The 19164-nt window shown below is 39.6% G+C and overlaps 2 protein-coding genes across 7 annotated transcripts; one reads left to right on the top strand and one right to left on the bottom strand.

Moving 5' to 3' along the window:
- Window positions 1-347: 347 nt before the first annotated feature.
- nt5e (5'-nucleotidase, ecto (CD73)) lies at window positions 348-4960 on the top strand. Its single transcript, XM_049739779.2, has 9 exons — window positions 348-792; window positions 864-1086; window positions 1595-1783; window positions 1934-2131; window positions 2338-2492; window positions 2593-2701; window positions 2798-2947; window positions 3184-3384; window positions 4207-4960. The coding sequence occupies exons 1-9, from the start codon at window positions 361-363 to the stop codon at window positions 4365-4367; spliced, it is 1818 nt and encodes a 605-aa protein (XP_049595736.1). The 5' UTR covers window positions 348-360; the 3' UTR covers window positions 4368-4960.
- Window positions 4961-5476: 516 nt separating this feature from the next.
- snx14 (sorting nexin 14) lies at window positions 5477-19104 on the bottom strand. 6 transcript variants are annotated; one of them, XM_049739772.2, is made up of 31 exons: window positions 18529-19104; window positions 18300-18461; window positions 18112-18232; window positions 17638-17711; window positions 17146-17224; window positions 17016-17059; window positions 16801-16888; window positions 16627-16711; window positions 16400-16556; window positions 16232-16307; window positions 16081-16125; window positions 15915-15995; window positions 15687-15801; window positions 15274-15429; window positions 15063-15187; window positions 14843-14901; window positions 14663-14689; window positions 13840-13974; window positions 12165-12297; window positions 11463-11649; window positions 10811-10894; window positions 10635-10735; window positions 9280-9391; window positions 9020-9060; window positions 7866-7985; window positions 7358-7481; window positions 7104-7268; window positions 6785-6880; window positions 6608-6699; window positions 6097-6153; window positions 5477-5658 (listed from the first exon to the last, which is right to left on the bottom strand). In XM_049739772.2, the coding sequence occupies exons 2-31, from the start codon at window positions 18434-18436 to the stop codon at window positions 5617-5619; spliced, it is 2958 nt and encodes a 985-aa protein (XP_049595729.1). In that variant the 5' UTR covers window positions 18437-18461; window positions 18529-19104; the 3' UTR covers window positions 5477-5616. The 6 variants fall into 6 exon arrangements, with proteins under 6 accessions (XP_049595729.1, XP_049595730.1, XP_049595731.1 ...); XM_049739773.2 differs by having other exon boundaries at window positions 5477-5655; XM_049739774.2 differs by lacking the exon at window positions 13840-13974.
- Window positions 19105-19164: the final 60 nt, after the last annotated feature.

The following is a 19164-nucleotide window of genomic DNA, read 5'->3' as shown; positions in this document are numbered from 1 at the left end:
AGAAATATAATTTTTTATATATAGTATTTAAATATGTATTGATATTTCCAGACCAATTGCATTTAAAAACACTTATAAGCTATATCATACTCACAAGCAGTATCATACCTGAATTCCATGACGTCACTGACACAATTTAAAAATGAATATAAATTATTTCACGAGCGAGTATTAAACTACACTTTGCATTAATTGATATTCAAGAATAGTGCTCTGCTTCAAAAACGTTGGCGACCCCATAACCTGAGATCCACTGATGTACATACTGATGACGTGCATGCAAAAAAAAAAAAAAAGGGGCGGGGGGGAGAGAAATCACTCATCAAAATCCATTCAAGGAACAAAATTACTTATGACCCAATGTACTCATTCAACCCACAGACGAAGGGGGAGCCCACGCCTTTTCCGATCGTCCCTTTGCGCGCCACACGCACACACAGACACATGCACAAAATGAGTCTGTCGTGGAGAATGGTCTCGGCTTGCTTCTTTTTATTGCTGCTGTTCGATATTTGGCAGCCGGGGTCGACTTTCGAATTGACGCTCCTGCACACCAACGACAACCACGCGCGCATCGAGGAGACCAGCGTAGACTCTGGGAAGTGTCAAGCCGGGGGTCGCTGCTTTGCAGGGGTGGCGCGACGCTTCAGCAAGGTGTTCCAAATCCGCAAAGAGGAGAAGAATGTCTTGCTACTGGACGCCGGAGATCAGTTCCAAGGAACCATTTGGTTTAATTTCTACAAAGGCGCAGAAGCGGCTTACTTCATGAACAAACTTGGTTATGATGTGATGGTAAATGTTGTTGTTTTTTTTAAAGTTTGCCACGTCAAATGGAAATAACTTTTTGCGCGTGTGCGTCACAGGCTTTTGGGAATCACGAGTTCGACAATGGAGTGGAGGGTCTTATCGCCCCTTTCCTGCAAAATCTAAATTGCTCAATGGTGAGTTCCAACATCAAAACGGACCAGACTCTTGCGGCCAACTTCAGCCGCTACTACCGACCTCACGCGGTCCTCAGCGTGGGTTCGGAGAAGGTGGCCGTGGTGGGCTACACCACCTCTGAGACCCCCATCTTGTCGAGGCCAGGTAAAAATGTTCTAATCTCACTTTATGTCTATTTTTAATTGTTAACAGTGAGTTGAGACAATTCATTGCCATTTAAGGTCACTCCAGTCTTTTATTTCCATATTGAGAAGAGGAAGACGCAGTTACCTCACAGACCACAGGTTGAAAACAGAACCATATTGGTCGCAACCAGCAATACTTTCAAAAAGACTAACAGAAATGAAATAATTATTGTTGATAAGATGAGCTCAGGGAATTTGGACAATTGCACATGTGTAAATACTTTTGATTTTTCTTTCTCCATTTACATGGCCCTTCATGCCGTAATTGTGAAATACTCAAATTGATTTTTTAATGGTAAAATCATTTCATTTTTCAATGGACTTATTTTTTTATTTTTACTTTTTTTCTTTTTTCTTTTTTTTTTGATAGTGTCACTGCTCCCGGGTTGTTTATCTAATCATTGTATATTCAGAGCTGCACAAACCAGTTACCAAACTTGAACTTCGTTCCTGTGTTTGCTTATTAGGACCGCACTTGAAGTTTGAGGATGAGGTAACATCCCTGCAGGCGGAAGTTAACAAACTGCTCACACTCGGCTACAACAAGATCATCGCCCTGGGTCACTCCGGCTTTGACATGGATCAAAAAATTGCTAAACAAGTCAGAGGGATCGACGTAGTTATTGGCGGACACACCAACACATTTCTTTACTCTGGTACATATTTGTACATCTTCAACCAACCATACCACTAACATTGATCTCATGATACTGATATCAATCTATATCAACATCTTTATTTGGTTTGATCCATCCATCCATCAGTAAGGAATAATGTTGATATCGCTCCTCCCTGTCTCCCTGTAGGACCTGCTCCATCTACTGAAGTGCCAGCAGGTCCGTATCCATTCATGGTGAGGTCAGATGATGGCAGAGATGTGCCAGTGGTCCAAGCATATGCTTTTGGAAAATACCTGGGCTACCTGAAGGTTACCTTTGACCAGGCAGGAAATGTTGTACAAGCAGTTGGAAACCCCATCCTGTTGGACAGTAGCATACCTCAAGGTAAACAGAAGTACTGTAATTTTCGGACTATAAGCCGCACCGGACTATAAGCCGCACCAGCTAAAATTCGTGATTCAGGATTCAAAATTTGAGAAAAAAGTAGCGGCTTATAGTCCGAAATTTACGGTAATTGACCCGGTCATTTGGGTCTACATTGAAAATGCCAAAAGATCTCATTCACACTGTTCCATCTTTTCACCCTTCAGATCCCAACATTCTTGCTGATGTCAAGAAGTGGAAGGAGCAGCTGGCTCAGTACTCGAAAAAATATGTCGGCCAGACATTAGTGTACCTCAATGGGTCCTTTGAGGAGTGTCGTTTTCGAGAATGCAACCTTGGAAACATGATTTGTGACGCTATGGTAATAGGACTTCTGTAAACTGTGAGCCTAACAAGATCATGCTTTGCACACAAGCTTTGAAACTAACCTCGGTTTCTGTTCTTTCCTTTTGTGACGTTAGGTCTACCACAATTTAAAACACTCAAATGAGTTGCAGTGGAATCATGTGGCCGCTTGCATTTTGAACAGCGGAGCCATTCGCACAGCAATAGATGAGCGTTACAAAAATGGTAAACTTAGAAGGACACAACGGTTCTTGACATGTCATTTCCCGCAGTTTGTTTTTTTAATTGTGTTGTGTTTTTTGTGTGACCCTTTACTCTCAGGTAGCATAACAATGGAGGAGATCCTCACCGTCTTACCATTTCAACAAAGTGTGGACTTGATTCAGATAAAGGGATCAACCATGAAAAAAGCTTTTGAACACTCTGTTCACAGATATGGGGGCATGCGCGGAGAATTCCTGCAAGTGTCAGGTCCTATTTTTCATCAAATATCAATGTTGAACATTGTTGGTATTAACACGGTAATCATTTTAGGGAATGCATTTGGTTAATTCTGCCAAAAAATGAAATTTTAGGGTTTGGATTTATTGTAGTTAGTTGCTGTTTGTGCAAGCTAACAAAAATATTTTACAATCCTAATGAGTGTCAATCTACTTCCGTGTTTTTTTGTTTTTTTTTACCAAGTTTCACATTTTCTTCATTTATAGGCATCCATGTGGTGTATGACCTGTCCAAGCCGGTAAACCAGCGGGTTGTATCCTTATCTGTGCTCTGCACCCGGTGCAGAGTGCCCAAGTACGAACCACTGGACCTGGAGAAGACGTACACTGTGGTCATGCCTTCCTACCTGGTAGGGGGAGGCGACGGATTCACCATGTTCAAGGAGGAGATGCTGAAGCATAATACAGGTGGACAAACCGACGACATTTTATCCTAGTTTAGTTGCAGTCATCCGTTACCATAACTTCCGCATTTTTCTTCAAACTTATTAAATGGGTGCTAGGAGCCAAACTACCTTAAGTTTGCAGCTTTTTTCCACTACGAACTACAAACAGAAATGATTTAGAGTAAGGATGACTTGTGAATCTGGAAGCTCTAAATTTTCTGGAAAATGAGCTGTTATTGGCACTGGAAAAAAGAAAATTTGCAAAGGCGCTTTTTATTCCTCAGCAGATTCGACTTAACTTAAAAGGCAAGCGCTTTAGAATGGAGAAGACATTCCATCAAACCCCGAAATTGCTTAAGATTTTTAATGAAGTTCAAATGTCCGCTAAGTTATGGTCCGTGTAAAAATGCAAGACTGTTGATAAGTCTGAAGTCATCTTGGATTAGAAATAGCACAGACGTAAATTTTGTGTGGCCAACACAGCGGGACTTAATTCAAAACGTATAATAGAATTTATTTGGATCCCGTACAAAACAAATAGTCTGCAATTAATAGGAAACTAGCATCTTTAGGAATGCTTGCAGGGGGGCGGGGGGATTACCTCATGAATTAAGCATTTCCAGCAGAGTCGTCATGTGTGTGGTACGTGCGCTCTCTCAAATATACATTACAAAACATTTATCTAATTTCCTACTGATGTAATATCCAAGATACTAGTTTTGGTAGGGGGTTAAAAAAAAACGCATTCGAAGTTTGGAGCCCCCCAAATATTGAAAGTTTAAATGTTTTGTAAAAGATAAAATTCTTATTAGTTATGAATGAAATGTTATTTGCTTCTTGCCAGGTGATATGGATGCTTCAGTTTTGTCTAAATACATCTCTGACATGAAAACCGTCTACCCAGCCGTGGAAGGTCGAATCAAGTTCAGGAAGAACTCTGCCGCATTTTTGGCCCAAAGCCTGACCCTGCTATTGTTGAGTTTAGGCCTATCGCTGACACTATGATGAGAAAATCCCTGCAGATTTGGTCTCAGAGGAGATTCAGTGACCAGCGAGAAATTCCATGTGAATATGCAAATATTCAATAAGGTAATATTATTTTAGTATACTCAAAGTAGCAGGTGTGTTTTTTGTTTGTTTGTTTTTTTGTGGAGAAAAAAATGTTTACACATCTTTAGTGCCTGCCTGATACTAATTTGCACATACATTAGCACCTTCTTAATATGTGCTGCAGAAAAGTAAAATCAAAGTTATATTAAGACAAAGGGATACTTTGTGTATTGTACTAGTCTGAATGGATTTTAACATAGCCCTGAATGTATTATTGTAGCATTCGTTCATTTAGTCTGACTTTGCTTTTGCTCTGAGCATATTTATGCACAATGTATTTTAATACTTCTAATATTTGCTGCACTGTGGTGTTTTTGTATTGCCACAATTGTCTGAAAGCAATTTTCCAAAAATGTGCAAGGCGTTGTTGCCATTGTAACCGACTATTTTATACCGTTTACCTCTCAAGTCTTCATTTCAACATCACAGTAAATAGAACGGCAAATATTGAAATGACATTTTATGAATAAACAGCAATTTGATCTTAATGTTATGTTTTTGCTTTGTTAGTTACTCTAAATATAACAATTTAGTTTCACCGTGATTATGATGACTGTGATTTATGAACATTATTTGCGTATAAATTATTAACATCAGTTGTGTCAACAAATATAACTTGCATAAGTTTCGGATTACTGGAGTTTAATTGAGTTTAATATTTAGTAGTGTATCTAACTAATCTGATACTTATACTGCCATAGTTAAAATGATTCTTTTTGGACAGAATTGTTTAAGCTTCGTCTTTTGCAAAAATGTCGTTCTAGTTCTAAGAAAATTCTAAGAAAATTATTTCTGAACTGTCATGATAAAGAGACAGCAAAAGGGAAGAACGTCAACGATAAGAAGTCTGAATAGTGTTGTTCTGCTATTTTGACAGTTTATTAAGAATATAGGACAACGTTTCTTAAACTGATGATGGTATCTCATCGTGTTCCTATTTTTTAGTTTCTCACATATCAGTTCTGCTTAACAGTGATGAATAATCACTCAACATTTATGCAATCGCCAATGCAACACTGTTATTTTATTTGACATATCAAAGTACACATAATTTACAGCATAGGAAAACCAAACAAAGGTCAGTCGACAACAAAGTGCATTAAGCGTGCATTGAGAAATTGTACTTTTTGTCAGTTGTAACAATTCACATCCAAGGAGCATTGATTGAAGACTCCTTCTGTACCTGCTGAGAAGATATGACAAAAGAAAGAAAAGTATTAACCACTTTCTGACAATTAGGTTGCAAGATTTTCAAGGACTTCTTACAGTTGCATAATTAAATGTTTATTTACTTGTGAATGAAATATCCAAAGTCGTATATGTATTTGTAGATTGAGTGGGAGGAATTTAAATTCTTCATGCCAAGGGTTAGAGCTGGATTTGGAGTTTTAAAATATTGTCAGTATACAGTGCTTAACATATTTATTGGAGACCAACCATCATAGCAAAAAAAAAAAAAAAAATCCAGAATGCAAGTAAATAACTACAAACTAGACCATAATAAAAAAAAAATTAAAAATGGGCTTATTACGAAAGTCGAATGACGGTTGTGGTGGTGTAATAAATTTGTTCAGCACTGTATGTGTGAGAATAAACGCATGGCTATGACTAGCACGTGTTTTACCTTGTTCAGCTCCGGGAAAAGTTCTTGAATCGCAATATCCAAAAGAACATAGGTCAGCTGAGGATGACAAAAATATGAGAAACATTCAACCTGATGATGACTCAATACGTTACACAACATTTACTTTTAAAAAAGAAAGCATCAAATCCTGCACAATATCATGCAGATCCAAGTACTGGAATTTCCAGTGTTGTAAACAATTCTTTCCAGAATTTGCTGACACTTTGAATACCGTTGTTTGACTTTCATATCATTTTCTAAAATTTTTGGTTGATAGTGAAGCGTTCAACGTTGGACCTCCCACTAAAATATGATTATTACGGTTTGCTCCATTACATTCAGACGTTATATTCTATTGAAACATATCCACATTGGCCTTCGACCGCACAGTATTTACCACAGCTAAGTGAAGTCCATTTTTCACCTTGACAGGACAGGCTATTAAGCGGCAGAGTAGGCGGTAGAAGAGGACGTGAGCCGTGCATGCGATGGCGTGGGCGAGTGTTGTTACCTGCTTGTTGACAACTGGCTGCTGCAGCCCATCAAAGAGGAGACATATGCCTTCGTACTTAGCCTCTTCGCCGATACATTTCCCCAGAAGGTCTGCAGATAAACGCTTTTTGAATTGGCAGCTACCCTTTTAAACGTCTTTGTGTCTTGTGAGGGGAAAACGCTGACAGGAAATTACCAGGAATGTATCTCATCATCTCTGCAAACGTCCTTTTTGCTCTCCTCTGCTTATCCTGAGCTGAGCGAGGTGGAGTGCTCTCACAAAAAACAGCATCTAGGGAAGCAAACAGATATTTTTCTGTGATTTTTTTTTTTCCCTTCTTTTGAATGTATACACACGACATCAGGGGTCAACAACCATCTTGAAACTGAGTTGTTTTTTTTTTGCCATAAAATCTTAATCCCAGAACCATGTCCTTGTATGTGCAGAACATGGATAATAATTTGCTTTAAGGCGAGATTGTTGACAAACAGTATAAGTTGTCGAATTAGCGCACCTCGTAGCAAGGTGATGAGGGAGACCAGTCGATGTTCTTCCACCACCTGGTTCAGTTTTTGTTGAAGGTAGTAATCCGTATAGGCCTCTAGTGTGTTCTTGAACAGAATTCTTCCACCCATCAACAGGTGGTGCAACCAGTCAGGAATGTGGAAGACAACCCGGCCTGCCAAACAACAGGATAGCACCCCGTAATTTGTCAAAGTGCCGTAATCTCATGGTTGAGATTTGACACTCTGACACATTTGTACTTACCGACATACATTAAATAGTCATACACCCCCTCCACTGTGAGGATTTCCATGAAGTAGTTCTGGTTGTGCCTCTTTTCGGCCATCTCGGATCGGTTGGCATTGTTTTTGAAGAGGTCGTTGAAGAGCTAAAAAAGGGAGTCGGATTTTTTTTGGTGGCTTCAACTGAACAGTCAATTAAAAATTCCTCCTACTAATGCTGATTTGCATGTTGCTGTTTTTTAGACAATGATGAGTGACACCCATGGGTAGTACGTTTGCTCACTTGAAAATTGAGAGGCATAGATAGAAACTATTGTAATTCTGTCAATATTCACCAAATGTGGATGCAAATCCCCTCAAAGTAAAGATGAAATTCTGTTTGTTTATTTTGAATGGTGGTGTTTAAAGCAAAAAAGATGAGAGTTGTATCAATGTCCCAATATTTATGGACCTGACTACGTGGCATCCTCCCTCAAAGCGTTTTGGCTCTACTTGAACTGTTAGGTAAACGAAAGACAAAAGTGTCAAACCTTTTTATCGTTTTCTGAAGTGGGGCTCAGGATGGTGAGCTCAGGGCGGCTGGGTTTAGGTTTGGGTGACTCACAAGAGTTGAAGTAGGACTGGATGAACGGCTCGAGATGCTGTCCTTTCTAATGAACACAGTAAACAGTCAAAAATTAAAGAATAATTCCTCTTACTGGTGAATATGATAAACTATGTTTTGACCGGTGCCCCGATAAAGGTTGCATTTTTATGAGCGACTAAATTCCCGGGAACAGCCGTAATCTGTTGAAGCGTCATCTTAATGATGATAAACAAGTACATAAAAAATCTTTAATGCAGGGGTGTCAAACTCATATTTTTCGCGGACCGCATTGTAGTCATAGCTTCTTTCGGAGGGCCATTATGACTGTCAACCCAAATAAATGTATGAGCACCTCATATTATATATAGTCAAAGCTACAAAACAAACTGACAAATAACTCGTTTTCAAATCAGACGAGTAAAAACTGGTCAAATATTTTTAAAAAAAAGTGAAGATAATTTGCAATTCTAGTAATGACACACGAATTTGATGCACAATCTGTCTTCGCGGGACACATAAAATGATATGGCGGGCCGTATCTGGCCCCCAGACCTTGAGTTTGACACCTATGCGCTAGCGAGTTAGGAAAGGTGTTCCATGGACCACACCTATAGGCAATTGTGTGTCAGCATACCTGTGAGCGATTCCAATCAAGGCTACTATATAAGGACAGCAGCAGTAAGACTCGGGGGGCGAAGGATTGCACTGCTTTCCACCGCTCCCCATGCGTCACAAAGCTCTTGTAGCTCATGTTTTCTAGTTAAGCTTGTATTTTCATGTGCTTATGGATTTTTGGGTGTAAACATGAACTCTTTATAAATACGGACCATGTAAAGACGTGGATTCAATGTTAAAAAGAAAAATGAAGCAAAGATGGAGTTTTAAATGCAGTGCAATAAATAATTGTCGGTTTTCCATTAGACTTGTCAGACATTAGGTGCTATTAAGTGCTTTATATACTGTATCTAATTTGGAATAACTTAATCATGAATGGGGAAAGTGCTTTTGTCGCTATTAGTCTCATCTAACTACCTCGTTCCTTAAACTCTCATGAGAACAAATTGCACACGCATACTCCTCTAGGAATGTATCACTCACCTCTTTTATCAGTTTGCTGGGAACGGACTTAATGATTTTCCCTGTAAAACATGCATAATTAATCTTAGTGATGAATGGTCATGTCTTGTCGTGATGTTTGCTACTGTCTGATTCCAAAAAGAACTTTTCCGCAAAAGCCAAGGTCAGGTCGATCAAACACTTAGCTTTCCCAACACACAGTAGTGGCCTGCTCAAATCGCATTCGGACTTTAGTCACATTCTCTTCCTGGTGTCGACACACTGTTTGAGTCATACTGTACCGAGGTTCACATCAGGCAACATCTTGTCCAGGAACTGAGATTCCATACTGTGTGGAGACAGGAAGTCGGCTAGAAGTTGGCTGTTGCTCAGCTCGGGGTGCTGGAGGAGCTTCTGCACGATAAGCATGAGAAAAATTACAAACTCTCACCAGGCCAATGTTGACGCACTTTGTGCTTGAAACACCTGGAAAAAAAAGCTCCTGATTATTAGGGAAACTTTTACTGAGTTCAACACATTGTCATGTCAGATGTCACGTGAGACACCAGGGAATACCACAACACTTCATTTTAGTGAGTGTGTTATTCCACGCTTTCCTTTTAGAGGGTTGTGTCATGCCCCCAAAGGGGTTACCAGTTACGACAAAGAGGAAATGCGTGATGATAACCAGAAACAGAACTATGACAGATTAAAAAAAAAAAAAGTCTAGCGCCTCAGTACAAAATGATGCAATACAATCCGTTATCAACTATAGATTTTTTTGTTTTTACTTTTTCTTGCTTGATTATACAGTAGTAAAATTATCTTTATACTTATCTGACGGTTTTAAACATGTTTTGTATCGTTAATGATCGTTTTAAAATGAGCCTGGATCAAATTAATACTTCACTTGACATTCATTCAGTGTTCTATCTGAACAATGGGTTTTTTTTTTTCCTCAATTGGCTAAGTGAAATCACATGGTTGTGCTGCGTGGCGTCCATTTTTACAATACTCTCAAAAATTCCTTCATCCATAATCCACAACAGAGAGTTGAAATGAGGGTACATAACATTGCATGGTTACTTGATCTCTTGATGGGAAAAAAATAAAACTGTTTGCACATCTGGTTCTATCTGGCTATAGCTGAAAGGCCATGAGATATGTTTTTCCCTTAAAAAAAGAAAATGACCACCCATTTTTCTTAATGATTATTTTAATGTGTCCTTGTTGCTTGTTATCATTTATTTTTTGCTGATAATCTATAGTTTCCATGTAGCTAAGAGAACATTCTCACTTAATAAAAATTCAAACAGTGCCACAGGTTATTGGTATTGAAGTAATGGCGTCTTCAGCGGCTCAAGAATTTCAAGATAGTACGACAACACGAGTGGAACGATTTGTACCAAATATATTTAGCTGTGTGTTGCATGGGAGTAAGTGAAATCAATACAAATGACTGTTCTACATTTGTATGTCATTGTTAGCCTGTCATGGTCAAATTGAATTGCCTCAGAGCATAGAAAATAGAATTGTGAAATAGCGTATGGCTAGACGGTGGGGCAGCAATGGATTTACGAGACGCCAATTGAATTCCAATTCAGGAGGTCTTAATCTGCTTTTTTTTTACCCCAACTGATATTCATCAGTTACCCACCTGAAGGTACTCCTGAAACTCCTCTCTCTTGGATGTGAGAAACTCATAATTCTTCGGGCCGATAATTCTCTTGGAAGGCAGCTGTGCGTCAGGAAACGAACCTGCGGGTTTAGAATTTGGAAACAAATTGGAACTTGCCTCCAAAAGGAAGTTATGTAACTCCACCAAAAACCTACCGTGGAATTCCGTTAGCTTTGACTCAAGAACGTAAAACTCCAGATATCTTCTGTATACAGACCAGTGCTCCGTTTCGTGACCCACTGTGGTAAAACACAAAAAGAGAAAACATGAGGACCTGATTTACTCAAGGATTTTATGAGCTTTCCAACTATTCTTTGGGATCTCACAGACACAGGCTATAAGATTTCAACAAGCTACAAAAATGGACAATTTGAAACTAAAAGGAATTGTCCCCCTCCCTTTGCAGCTGTAACAGCTTCCTCTTTTCTGGAATGACGTTATACAAGACAGTGGGGAATCACATGTTGGAATTGTTTGTCCAGTCATCCAGAAGATAGTATTGGTGAAGTCACTTATGTTGGAGGACCTGCTGGCGAACCAGGTCTACTTTAGCCACACTGAAATCAAGAATGCATTTTGTATCACGATGGGACATTCCTAAACTCATTCAATGCCATTGGCAACTGTATTTATCAAACTGGGAGCTCTGGTAGTGATTAGGACCTCTATCTGAGTGAACTAGTAAAAATACAAAACAAGACGGCAAATGTATGTAAGTCAACAGCACGTGGTGTTTTTCGAATATAAGTTTGTGTTGAAACAATGGCGGTACAGCAAAAAAAAAAAAAGTGGTTGACCTTATCTTACCTGCTTTCCGGTCATTCCGCTCCACATCAATGCAGAAGACTGGGATTCGCTCCCTCTTCACGTCGTCGTCGTAGAAATCGATGTAAGGGATGGTGATGCTCCAGGCAGAGAGATTCCGTGGGGTGCTGGGAGTGGAGGCTGCCTCTATCGGGGAGTCATCTTCCAGCACCATCATGGCTTCCTCTACCTAGAATGTAGACAAAAGTGTCTATTAAATTATAGCCTTCATGGTGTGAAGTAATATTAAAAAATGCATTTCATGCCGACATCTGTCAAACCCTTTGCTTCACTTTTCCTAACCTGTAATCACTGAGCTCACAGTGGGGACTTTTTGTCAACATTAATGGCAATCAGGGGAAATCACAAGAAAAACAGGATACCACCTAACAGCAGTGAAGTAAGATAAGTACAGCATTCCTGTGCTCCAGGATATAATTGTGTTTCAGAAACTGTACTACAAATATTGTTTTTCTGCATAATATAATAGTTGCCTTGACTGAGGGTGGGGAAATGCTTGAAAACAATCAATTTGAGACCTCACTCACTAGCGCCCTTGTGTGGTACATTTCAGGACAGTACAGAATCTTGCGCATCTTTTTTGCACATATACACACACTGAACAGGGATGAGTCTGAATACATTGTCTTTAATTTATTCAAAGCTATGCAAAGATTAGAGTGTTTATGTTTGCCTTTGCCTCACCAAATCATCCTCTCCCTCAACGAGCCCATAGGCTGGCAGCATGGCTCCCTCCATGGTTGTGCTCTTGAAAACACCCTTGATCTTACTGCCAATGCGGCCGATCCCAAAGGACTCGCCTCTCTTTGACGTGCTCCTGCAGGCCAAAGGGGGAAGGGGGCTTATTAGACAATGCTCAATTGAAGAGATGTGCTTGGCTTCAGAGAGAGAGAGAGAGAGAGAGAGAGAGAGAGAGGAAAAAAAAGGGGGAAAAAAGCCCAGACAGCTAAGCAAAATGACAGGGAAGGAATTGTACATAGCAAGGGAGGGAATGACCAGCACACTGCAGTGTATCATCACTGCACATCAGGGGAGAAGGGAAAGCTAAGGAAGCCAAGCCAAAAGCCAGAGCACATTCGTGGAATGAAATGTCTCAATGGGGTACCATGGGAACGAAAGCAAATAAAGCGTACAGCAATTTCATGAGCAGAGGTCTTGATACTAACTAGAAAAGGGCAGACAGGCAATAACTGATTGCTGACAGAGAGCTGACAAACATCAATAACTGTCTCAAGCATAGAAAAGACTATCATTTCAAACCAAGACACTATTACAGCATTTCTTGAAAAATCCGACTGGTAAGAGAAATGACAAGGAAATTGACCCTCAAGTAATCTTTAAATACTTCAGCTGCCATTCAAAATATGTTAGTAAGATTTCTTGCTTTGAAATGGGACAGTAATCTCAGAAAATGTCAAGAGGATTTGTTTAAAACATGATTGCGACAAGTAGCAAATGATATGACCTTTCATCGCAACTCGATTAGACACCCTGGGGGGTTGAATGAGATTTACAATGAAGTGGGATCGGGCTTTGAGATAACAAAAAGAAAACCTGACAGTTAAGATGATCAATTTATCACTCTACCCTGGAGAGGGCTCATAAAGAAAAAAGCTTTAAAAAAAAAACTTAAAAGCTGCGCCCAGTCAGGAATAAGAAACGTCCCCCCTAAAGATGTGAGATTGGATTAAATATCCTTTCAAATCACCATGCTTCTTACTTGACACAGCATAATCAATCATGAAAGTTAAAGGTTGTTTAAAATCAATAGTGTTCTTGCTTGGACAGAACAAATAATCATTAATCCAAGTTAAAAAAAACTTTGAAGGCTGTGCCCAGCAACGTGTCGGAAAGGATCGTGTCCTGAAAAATCTGAAAAAGGGTTGGATCTACTTTCAAAGTCAGTATTGTGTAAGTGTAAAATTTGGAGGACCTCAGTTGGGATTTGTGTTGACAGAACACAAAAGTTTCCCAACAGCAGGAAGTGATGTTGTTTTGGTCGGACCAATGACCAAATCGAAGCTTTCCAAAAATAATGGCCTAGGTTTTTTTTTTTTGTTTGTTTTTTTAGAAAAAAAATGCCAAACCAAATACTGATTATATTATAGTTTACTTCCTGAGGTAGAATTAATTTGATTGGTTCAGGATTTTTTTTTTTTTTGACAAAACATGACTTGGGCCATTATTTGAGGAAGGCAATGATATTCAAGAGTGAACGTTAGGGTACACAGCAATACGTCGGTAGTGATGACAAATTAAAAAAAAAGCTTGGCTGCATGCTACTGTATGGGTCAGGCTGGCGGCACAGCATGACATCACATTGGACCAGAGCTGGGGTTAAGGATGGACCCTGACTTACTTGGGTGATAAGGAGTGGCGGTATGGAAAAGTTGTTAACGTGAGCTGAGCATGGAAGGAGTTAAAAGATGCAGGTGAAGAGCTGCCAGAGACGGTGAACTGTGAGGAGGGGGACTCGGGGCTCCAGTCCCAGGAACTATAAGCAGAACAGGGTCCGCAAGGACAAAAAGGAGGGAGAGGATGGATCATAGAAAGCCAGGCAGCATGGTGTTGATAGAATCAAGATGGACACACAGAGCATGACGTAGCGTATCGAAAGGAGCCCAGACATGGAATCAATGGAATAATGAGAGTAGGTGATGATGTTAGTTCAGTCTCTTTCATGCTTTCGTGTTAAAATGCAGTGTGAGTGTCTCTTCTGCTCTAAAAACTGCCTTTGTAACAAAGTAAACAAACAAAGGCAACAAACATTTCACATTCCAGTGATACAGGATTTTTGTTTTTAAAAGTCACGAGTGAACAAAGCAAAGTTAAAAATAAGGAAAACCAACAATGGACTTGAACAATCTGAGGAAACCCATAAAGCTGCATTTAATACCTTTACTATGATTGGAGGTGGGTATTCTGTGAACCGTGCGTCCAGGAATAAATATATCGGCTCTTAATACAGCGCAAATACTAAACGACTCAAATATTTTGAGGTTTGATTAGCAAAAAAAGGTCATTATTGTACTATCCCAATAATGCAAAGTTGCTTCCCCTTGGAAGGTCAGGCAACAATGGAATTGTTATAAAGGCAGCATCGACTTGTGTAGAAGAGTCAAGCGAAAATGGCATGTCAGCCAGCCACTGTTCCAATCAGGACAGCGATGCCTTGTACTCACCGGATGTCATCCATACTGATGCTATTTCTGGAACAATATGCATAAGGAATTAGTGGCAGGGCCTGGGGCCACATTTGCATCCCACCTCGCGACAGATAAAAACCATTAAGTCACTTTGCTGAAAGAAATTCTGCTACATTGCACCTTTTCTTTTGGATGGCACACACAAATGACACCTACCTGCTCATTTTAGAATTCCTGGCAGGGGATTCAGCCCCTCTTAGAAGTTGTCGAAAATACTGCAGAAGAGCAAAAAAAAAAATTAAATAATGCATATGTAAAAATACATGTAGTGTAAAAATATAATAGTACAGTAGATATGGTTCATTTTAATGGCGTAAGAATATTTTAATATCGCCCACCCGTCAATATGCGTGTGCTTTTTGGTATGTGTGCTAACCTCATCACTGTGGCAGAACATGGGAGTGAAAACGTTCTCCAAGAGAGAGAGGACATGCTCGTACGCTTCAAATAAACATCTCATTGTTTGAAGTTTCACCACCTCCTCATATGGACCTTCGGCAACTGAGAAAGCACAGACCATAAAGCAATTGATTTATGTCCAACTGTGACTCTTATGGTGGAAATGCAAATTAGAGTATGTCACGCACTGTTGCGGATTTCCTCCACAATAAAGGGGTCAAAGCGGATCTTGTCCACACTCTCGTCTAAACAGTAGGTCTCGTAGATCTTCTTCACTTCTTCGTGAAGCATCATCTTCTCTGTGTCAGGCAGTTCGGGGCATAATATCCTGTCGTTGAACTCCTCTGGGACATTAGAGGTGAAACAGTAACCGATGACGGACTGGTTAGGTGATGGGGAAATGAAGCTTCACATTTGCTTCATGAACCAGTTATATTTTTTGACTCGTCTAGATGGCAGTGTTGGTTTAACGGCAGTGTGCTTTCTGCCCAAAGTTGAGCATAAAATTCAACTTTCCAATGATAGTTTGCAATTCAATAAATTACAAGATTACAGCGTATGTTTACAGAAGCAAACTTTGACAGGAATTGGACGCACTTACCGACTGCAAGGCAGAACTGAAGCACGTGAACGGCTCCCTCTTGCTTCAAGAAGTTCATGAAGCGGAAGAGTAGGTCTTGCTGCTCTCGGATTTCTTTTAACTCCAGCTTTAGAACCTGCCAAGTGAGAAATTTTTTTTTGCATAATGCAAATCCAAGTTGAATTGAATTGTTGAAGTGAAATTGAAAGCACTGTTCATTGTCTTTGTAATGATATACAAAGAGCTTACTGAAGGCTTTCTGCTACGGGGATCAGAGTATTTTTGAAGGAATGGAACCAGCATTGAAGTTGGCTCTGTGGCTTCTTCGGGCTTATGTAGGGAGGTACAAACAAATTAAATTATTTACAGACAAATTAGTTATAATTAATTTTAATACACTTCAACGGTTACTTACCAGAGAATTGTCGATGAAGAGCAGAAGCAAATGATTCACAGTGTCCTGAAAAGAAAACAATTGGAAAACAAATGTTACTTAGTGGGCTACGTTTTTTATTTTGCTTTTTCTATCCAGTTTTGGGTTCGAGAATCAGTCTGACTACACTCACGGGATCGGCCAAGAAGTCCATCGACGGGAGAAAGACAGAGCCAGCCAGGACTTCTCTTATCAGCAAAGTAAGAGATCTGATTGCATTTATGGACCACAAAATTAAAGAATGTTTATTTTGAAAAACTTAATGTTGTGACACTAATATATGGAACATTTGGTGGATTACCTGCAGTCTGTAGCCTTAGGTGGCAGGATGTATGGAAAAAGCATCTCAGTCAACTTCCTAAGATAGAGAAGTTCATCTCTGCGACTGCGGAGTGCGACATGAAGGTCAGGACCATACTCCTCCAGGGCAGCTTGTTGAAGGAACTCTGCATTCTTCACTAAAGAGCAGAAAAGAAACATTTAGTTTTTACATGATGAATTTGGACTAAGTGATGGTATTAAAAGTACCTCTCTGCCGAGCTTTAGCAATTATTTCAATGTGCTTCATGGAAGCTTTCAGAAGTTTTCGGGTGATGAGGGACGCCACGTCAACCTGAGACATAATTCAATCCAACCCCAAAAAAATTAAAATACATATTCTTGATGTATTTTGGATTAAATTTTTCCAGCGTGATTAGTCACCTTCTGGATCCGGCGCACCAACACGGCAGAGAAAAAACGTAAAGTCGCCCTCAGCTCATCAACAAACGCCTCGTCATCTGTGACGTCTCTGAAAATATAAGCATGGTTACAAATTACAATCCTTACAGTATTATATCATGGCAAAAGATTAATTTTATATTGTTATAAAATATAGAAGACTGGGTGTACAGCAGGCAACCACAAAAATGTCCTACCTATACCAAGGATACACAAAGTTTTCAAGAACGAGCTCCAGAATCTAGGTGAGGAGAAAAACAGAGAAATTTACAATATGTTTATAGAATATTTAGTGAATATCCAATATAGTGTAATTTTATACCTTACCTCTGAAAGAGAAGCATCAACCTTAGAGGAAACTTTCAAGTCAAGCCATGGTTGATAGTTTTCCAGTAATAAAGTAGGTCTAATATGAATGAGATAAAAGAAACAAACAAAAGCAAGATACATAGGGTCCTTAGTTTACATTAATTTGACAAATGTCATGCAATATATTTGACTCCTTTTCATTGTATATTTTTTATATTAAGTGCTAAAAAGTGCTCAGATATATGCATTTTATCGAATTAAGAATTTACTATAGTGTTTCAAGTGCAGTTTAAATTGACTAACAGTACTCTGCTGGAAAATTATGAGCGCTCCCACTACCCACTCCCAAATTTCCGCTAGAGGGCAGTATAAACTAACAAATGTGATAAAAAGCATAACAATGCTTGAAAAACACTAACAAATTATTTTGCATATTATCATGGGCACAATTATTCATTATTATTATTCATTTACAATATTGAGTGACAGTGCAACATACTGGTAACTCACCTGTGTCTTTTGCACCTGATCTTTCCACAAACAGCACAGCTGTGCCCCAGCGGAAACAACTCCTGCTGGTAGGACTGTCAAAGAATCAACACAGAAAAAAATCAATTCATGCATGAATGCATAACTGTATTCAAAACAAATGACTACAAACATTTGTTATAAACACTGAAATATTATTATTTACTCAAAATAGTGGCACACAATCACTCCTGTTACATTTCTTTTAATACATACTATAACACCTAAATAAAACCAAACAAGAGGTGCTGCGATAAGGCATCTGTTAAGCTGAGGTTTACTGTGGAGTTAACAGGAAGTACTGTTGTATGGAGCAAGGCGCATTTTGAAACTAGGACTTTGAGGACTAAGTGAACCGAGCATCTTTACAAAGGCAAATGTTTTTTGAATTAACAGTAATATTGTAACATGGTTATATTGTATACCAGTACTGGAAATCCAAGTACCTTCATTTACCTTTATCTTTGGCTTGATGTTGACCAGGATGTTTGGGAGCAAAGACTCTGGTCCCAGGGAGCAGTAGAACGTAACCACACCAGCGAGAAAGGACCAGACCACCATGATGATGTGAATGTACCTGGTTTTAAATCGGAGCGCAAATTGGGATCCACGGGAAACGGATTAACCAAGCCCACTACTCTTACCTGTTTAACAGCACCGTGGACAGTAGTAGGACCAGTAAAAGGAAGCAGAATATGGGATACTGTCGGCCCAAATCCCTGACCAGATCCAGCTTCATTTTTCGTCGTATGCGTTGCAAACAAACCCTGATGAATCCCATCGTTTATCCCTCACGCGTACAAACACTGCAAAATAAGATCGCATGCAGTAAACTGGCGATTATCATACTATCAATGTGTATTTTTAACTTACCTGTCAATCGGGTTGCTGGAGTGGCTCACGTTTCCGTGTAGTCGTTTGCAGATGTTACATCGTACACTAATGGTTTAAGCGTTAACATTAAAGTTACAATCCGATCGAGCGGTGTTGTTTAGCTACCACCATTCTGGACTGTCACTTGAGCCCGTTAAAGGGGCGTCAAACAGAGGTGGGGGGCTGCGGACGCGTCAGCGTGATGTCATCTCCGCTCTGCACGAGAAAGCGTTCGATGTACAGCACAGTTCATTGAGTACAAAGCGTAGCTTTATATAAGAATAATTCACATCCAGTACCATACTGCCACTGTCTTTGGACATTGAACCGTCGCCATTTTTATTTTATTTGTGCACAAAAAGCAGGCGATCAATCGTGTTGTTTAGCTGTCAATTCTACGTGGCAAAAAGATGGAGCAACGTTATATTGTTGGAATGGGACCTAAATAGATTTTTAGAGGCACCAATGTTTGCCACGCGACTAGTAAAATGAGTGACTTTATCCACGCCGTTGCTCTCGATATATAAAGTCGTGCAAAATCCATCGAGGGAGTTTGCATTTGTGACATCTTTAAACGTGCAAGGAATTTAGCTCTTGAATACTAACGTGCACGGTAATATATATAGAAACGTGCAA

The sequence above is a fragment of the Syngnathus scovelli genome, chromosome 14 (genome assembly GCF_024217435.2).
Source record: "Syngnathus scovelli strain Florida chromosome 14, RoL_Ssco_1.2, whole genome shotgun sequence".
NCBI lineage: Eukaryota > Metazoa > Chordata > Actinopteri > Syngnathiformes > Syngnathidae > Syngnathus > Syngnathus scovelli.
The sequence above is the reverse complement of the archived record's forward strand: the minus strand, read 5'-3'. Positions and strand labels throughout refer to the sequence as shown.